The sequence below is a fragment of the Nicotiana tabacum genome, chromosome 21, assembly GCF_000715075.1.
Source record: "Nicotiana tabacum cultivar K326 chromosome 21, ASM71507v2, whole genome shotgun sequence".
In the NCBI taxonomy this organism is placed as follows: Eukaryota; Viridiplantae; Streptophyta; class Magnoliopsida; order Solanales; family Solanaceae; genus Nicotiana; species Nicotiana tabacum.
The window spans coordinates 99,410,298-99,416,839 of NC_134100.1; the positions used below are offsets into that span (position 1 = coordinate 99,410,298).

The following is a 6,542-nucleotide window of genomic DNA, read 5'->3' on the forward strand; positions in this document are numbered from 1 at the left end:
GAAAAAGTAGAATGGCAAACAACAGTGAGAATGAGTCAGATAATGATGATGTCCATGGACAATTGGTTGAATAAGGTTCAGGACTGGTTGAAGAAGTAAGAGTGTTGAAGCAACAATTGGCAAAGATGTACCAAGCCTGGGTGAATGGACAAGCACCGCCCTTACTACCCATAGGGCCTTCGGATAATCTTTGTAATGTGTCAGTTGCCACTCAAGTGCCTATCTCCATAACAAGTAACCCATTGTACCAACTTGGATTCAGTCCGAGCATTAACCTTTCCACTATCCCCAGTACCTCCATTCCACGTCCTCCAATCGCACCCCTCAGAAATGACCCACCTATTATACCCATTGTTTATACTTTCACTGTCCCTCAACTGGATCTTGCTCAAAAGTCCAATAATGATCCACAACTGGATGCTCATGATGCCCAACATTACTCTCCAGAATTGACTTTCAAGGTTCCAGATTCATACAAGCATACTCCTCATAACATGTTCCCAATTGAGATCGAAAAGCCCGAAAAGAATATGGAACAAGAGGAAATGACCAAAAAAATGAAGAGCTTGGAACAAACAATGAGAAACATATAGGGGTTGGGGGGCCACAAGAGTGTTTCGTTTAACGATCTATGCATGTTTCCCCATGTTCATTTGCCACCCGGCTTCAAGACCCCCAAGTTTGATAAGTATGATGGGCATGGTGATCCCGTGGCCCATTTGAAGAGGTATTGTAACCAATTAAGGGGAGCGGGAGGCAAAGAAGAATTGCTCATGGATTATTTTGGGGAAAGTTTGACAAGAATTGCTTCAGAGTGGTTCATAGATCAAGACATCTCTCACTGGCACGTTTGGAATGACATGGCTCAAGATTTCGTCCAACAGTTTCAGTAAAATATTGATATAGTGCCAGACCGCTCCTCTCTCGTCAACATAAAGAAGAAACCAACAGAAAGCTTCAGAGAATATGCAATCAAGTGGAGAGAGAGCAGGCTGCTAGGGTCAAACCACCAATGAAAGAGGCACAAATGATTGAGTATTTTCTCCAAGCTCAGGATCCTGATTACCTCTATTACATGTTGGCCGCCATTGGTAAACCTTTCGCTGAGGCGATTAAGATTAGTGAAATAGTTGAGAATGGCATAAAGTCAGGCAAAATTGTGAGTCAGGCAGCCCTTAAGGCGACCACACAAGCAATTCAAAGCGGGTCAGGCAGTTTTGGAAATCGAAAAAAGAAGGAGGAAGGATCCATGATGGCATCTGGGTTCGGGGGAGTTCAAAGAGGAATAGCTCCTTCTTACGTGCAATTCCAACAAGGAAAATCCAATTCTCCTCAACATTATTATCTGCCTCAAGGTCCCCAATACTCAATTCCCCTGCAACGATACAAAGTGTTTAATGCTCAGGCTTACGCTAGGCCTCCCAATCACCAACAATGGAGGTCACTGATTCCACAAGGCTCCCGTCAACTCCGGCCGAATTTTCAGGCACCATATAATCCTCATCCACGACAAGAATATGTGAGAGAACAAGAGACAAAGAAAGAGTTCACCCCAATTGGAAAATCGTATACAAGCCTATTTCGAAAGTTGATGCAGTTGAAGTTGATTGAACCTATTATGCCGCGTTATGTGAATCCAAATTCAAAAGGTTTTGACTTAAATGCAAGATGTGAGTATCACTCTAACACCCAAGGGCATAGTACTGAAAATTGTTGGACATTAAAGAAAGCCATTGAAAATTTGATTGAAGCAAAGGCAATTGTGGTAACAAACAATGAGGATACTCCTGATATCACAAACAATCCGCTCCCAACTCATGATAATACACATTTTATTGGGATGATTTGTGATGATCAGGATTATAAGAAGCCTGGCAAGACAGAGATGGTTGTTAAAACCATAGGGCCAGAACCAAAAGTGATAGTGAGCCCGCCGCAATTAGCACCGTTGATTGTGAAAGGTGCGAGTTCTAGTTTGAACTTGGCAGGTTCTGAAAAGACGATTCTCTATGTTCCTAGAAGCACAAAAAAGGTTGAGGTCCAATTGGGTGGGACAAAACTTTACATCCCCGGGGGCATTCAAAAGATCATTCCGAATAATAGTTTGAGGAATATAACAGAGCCAGTCGTGATCCGACCTGTTGCCCAACTCCTAGTGACAAACACAAAAGCTATTCCCTGGAATTATAACAAGACTGTCATGACATACAAAGGAAAAGAGATAGTTGAAGAACCATGTGAAATGGGGGGCTTGACCCGCTCTGGAAGGTGTTATTCACCAGAGGAATTGAGAAAAGCTAAGCAAGCCAGGGAAAGTCACTTGCCAGTGAAAGAACCCGTTACAGAAAAAGAAGCGGAGGAATTCCTTAAGAAGATGAAATTGCAAGACTACTCAATCATTGACCAACTAAGGAAAACTCCTGCTCAGATATCTTTGTTATCTCTGCTTTTGCATTCAGAAGAGCATCGTCGTGTGTTGATCAAAACTTTGAACGAGGCATATGTCTCAGAAAAGACAACGGTGAATCAACTAAAAAAAATGGCTGAAAGATTCTTTGAAGTAAACAAAATTACTTTCAGCGATGATGATTTGCCTGAGGAAGGGGCTGGCCACACTAGAGCTTTGCATCTTACGGTCAAATGTGAAGGGCATTACGTAAAATGAGTCATGATTGACGGAGGCTCAAGTGTAGATGTGTGTCCTTTTTCTACTCTACAACAGCTGAACATCGACACTAACAGAATTCGAACCAGTAATGTCAGCATCAGAGCTTTTGATGGTTCAAAAAGAGACACTATTGGGGAAATCGAACTCACCATGACAATCGGCCCGGTTGATTTTAACATTGACTTTCAAGTGTTAGATATGGAAACTTCCTATAATTTTCTTTTGGGAAGGCCGTGGATCCATATGGCCAGAGCTGTACCATCCACCCTGCATCAAATGGTCAAATTCGAGTGTGACGGGCAAGAAATTATTGTTCATGGGGAGGACGACTCATCCATCTATAAAGACCCGTCCATTCCATATATCGAGGCCAATAAAGGATGTGAATCCATCATATATCAAGCATTTGAGGTGATTGAGGTGGACCAAGTGGAAGAAGGAAAACCAATTCTGCATCCCCGTCTTTCAGCCACATCTATGATGGTAGCTTCGCTGATGTTGAGGAACGGCTATGAACCAGGAAAAGGATTGGGATCCTCTCTGCAAGGAATTGTGAACCCCATTGCTCAATTTTCGAAGAAAAATACCTTTGGCTTGGGCTTTAAACCAACATCAGTTGACATAGACAGAGCCAAGGCCCGTAAAAAGAATGGTTGGAATCTGTCCAAACCAATCCCTCACATTGCCTACTCTTTTGTCAAGCCACAATTTGAAGAAGTCCAAAATCCTTCTACTCAGGATGACATTGACGGAGTTTGCCAGGGTCTCAAAGAGATGTTCTATGAGATCAATATGGTTCAAGTTGGGGAGGGCCCTAGCCGTGCAAGTGTTCAACTGATTGGTCCAGATACCTCGCTCAGCAACTGGGAAGCAACTCCTCTTCCCATCAGGAAGGAGTCTTGGTAGCATGTTTTGTTGTTTTTTCTGTATTTGGATTATTTTAAGGGTTGTAATCCAGATATTTTAGTTTAATTGCTTTGCTGTGATGTTAACCCTTCTACCCTTTCAAATTCAATGAAATGAAGTTCCATTTTCGTAGTAAAATTCTATCTTTTTATTTCCCTAATTTTTGTTAATTTCTTATCATTTTCAGTTTCGATAATGCTGGCTTTAAAAACATGACATGCACGCGAAATTCATGCCCAGATCTTAAAAAGATGTCTAATCTCGAAATAATGAATCAAGAAGTTGAGTATGACGAAGATGAGGCTTTTAGAGAAATAAAAAGGGAATTGGATAAATTTGAGAATAAGCCTAAGCCTAACTTAAATGAAACTAAGGCAATTAACCTGGGAAGTCCTGAAGAAACCAGAGAAACAAAAATAAGCATTCATACTGAACAAAAGACGAGAGATGCCATAATTCAAGTTTTGTTCGAGTACAGAGATGTATTTGCTTGGTCGTATGATGACATGTCGGGTTTGAGTGCCGATCTAGTGGTCCATAAGCTTCCCACACATCCTAATTTTCCACCAATCCAGCAAAAATAAAGGAAGTTTAAGACAGACATGAGTGATAAGATTAAAGAAGAAATCACGAAGCAACTAAGTGCAAATGTGATCAGGGTAGTCCGATACACTACATGGTTAGCAAATGTCATGCCAGTGCCAAAGAAGGATGGAAAAATCAGAGTTTGTGTTGACTATAGGGATTTAAACAAAGCAAGTCCAAAGGACAACTTTCCCTTACCCAACATTCATATCCTTGTTGATAATTGTGCTAAACATGAAATCCAATCTTTTGTGGATTGTTATGCCGGATATTACCAAATTCTGATGGATAAAGAAGATGCAGAAAAGATCGCCTTCACAACTCCATGGGGAACTTATTGTTATAGGGTCATGCCATTCGGTTTGAAGAATGCAGGGGCAACTTACATGAGAGCCATGACTACCATATTCCATGACATGATGCATAAAGAAATTGAAGTGTACGTTGATGATGTGATCATTAAGTCGAGAACACAAGCTTACCATGTGCAAGACTTGAAAAAGTTCTTTGAAAGGCTACGAAGGTACAATCTCAAACTCAATCCAGCCAAATGTGCATTTGGAGTTCCTTCTGGGAAGCTTTTGGGTTTTATAGTTAGTCGAAGAGGCATTGAGTTAGATCCCTCCAAGATAAAGACCATTCGAGAGCTGTCTCCCCCGAAGAACAAAACAGAAGTCATGAGTCTACTCGGGAGGTTGAATTATATTAGCAGGTTCATCTCGCAGCTTACAACCACATGTGAGCCTATTTTTAAGTTGTTGAAAAAGAACGTCGCTATCAAGTGGACAGATGAGTGCCAAGAAGCTTTTGATAAGATCAAGGAGTATTTATCAAATCCCCCTGTTTTGGTCCCGCCGGATCCTGATAGGCCTCTATTTTTATATCTGTCAGTAATGGATATTCCTTTGGTTGTGTTCTGGGTCAACATGATGCCACAGGCAAAAGGGAACAAGCAATATATTATTTGAGCAAAAAGTTCACCATTTATGAGGCCAAATACACTATTTTGGAAAGGACATATTGCGCCTTAACCTGGGTCGCCCAGAAGCTTAGGCATTATCTTTTGGCCTATACAACTTACCTCATATCCCGAATGGATCCCCTGAAGTACATCTTTCAGAAGCCAATGCCAACAGGCAAATTGACAAAGTGGCAAATCTTGCTCACAGAGTTTGATATTGTTTATGTCACTTGCACTGTCATGAAGGCACAAGCTTTGGCTGATCATCTGGCAGAAAACCCGGTTGATGATGAATATGAATCTTTGAACACATATTTCCTAGATGAAGAGGTTAATTTAGTTGAAGAAGTAGTCCAAGATGACGGTCAAATTTGGAAACTATACTTTGATGGGGCTGTCAACATCAAAGGCATAGGGATTGGGACAATTCTGGTATCACCTACTGGGCAACACTACCCTGATACGGCGCGACTTTATTTTTTCTGTACAAACAACACAGCAGAATATGAAGCTTGCATCATGGGACTGAACATGGCAATAAATCTAAATATGCATGAACTGTTGGTGATGGGAGATTCAGATTTGCTTATTCGGCAGACTCAAGGTGATTGGGAGACTCGAGACATCAAGCTCATTCCATATAGACAATGTGTGGAGGATCTTAGAAAAAGGTTCAAGTCCATCGAATTGAGGTACATTCCCAAGTTTCACAATGAATTAGCTGATGCCTTGGCCACCCTAGCCTCAATGCTTCCATATCCGGGTAATGCTCACATTGACCCATTAAAAATTCAAATTCGGTATCAACATGGTTATTGCAATACAATTGAAGCAGAACCAGATGGTGAACCATGGTATCGTGATATTAAACAGTTTCTGAAAACAAGAGAATATCCGGAACATGCTAATAGGGATCAAAAGAGAACTATTAGGCGACTATCTAATGGTTTCTTTTTGAGTGGGGAAATCCTATACAAAAGAACTCTGGATTTGAATTTGTTGAGATGTGTGGATGCCAAAGAAGCTAAAATGATTATGAATGAGGTGCATTCGGGAGTTTGTGGTCTGCACATGAATGGATATGTTCTAGCAAAGAAAATCCTTCGGGCAGGATATTATTGGCTTACTATGGAACGAGATTGCTTTCGTTTTGTTCGCAAGTGCCACCAGTGTCAGATTCACAGTGATTTGATTCATTCACCACCTTCAGAGTTGTATCCTATGTCGGCTCTTTGGCCTTTTGTTGCTTGGGGAATGGACGTCATTGGCCCAATCGAGCCAAAAGCTTCAAATGGGCACAAATTCATCTTGGTTGCAATTGATTATTTCACCAAATAGGTGGAAGCTATTACATTGAAAGCAGTTACTAAGAAAGCAGTAGTAGACTTTGTTCACTCCAACATTATCTGTCGTTTCGGTATT

General features: G+C 41.1%; 1 protein-coding gene across 1 annotated transcript; it reads left to right on the forward strand.

Moving 5' to 3' along the window:
- The first annotated feature begins 1,012 nt into the window (after positions 1–1,012).
- LOC107809336 (uncharacterized) lies at positions 1,013–2,665 on the forward strand. The gene has a single exon (XM_016633942.2). It carries the CDS (start codon positions 1,013–1,015, stop codon positions 2,663–2,665), a length of 1,653 nt encoding a protein of 550 aa, XP_016489428.2.
- The last annotated feature ends 3,877 nt before the right edge of the window (positions 2,666–6,542 follow it).

Excerpts from the sequence above, each read along its gene's own strand:
- LOC107809336 (XM_016633942.2), top strand. The coding sequence starts at position 1,013 with ATGAAAGAGGCACAAATGATTGAGTATTTTCTCCAAGCTCAGGATCCT.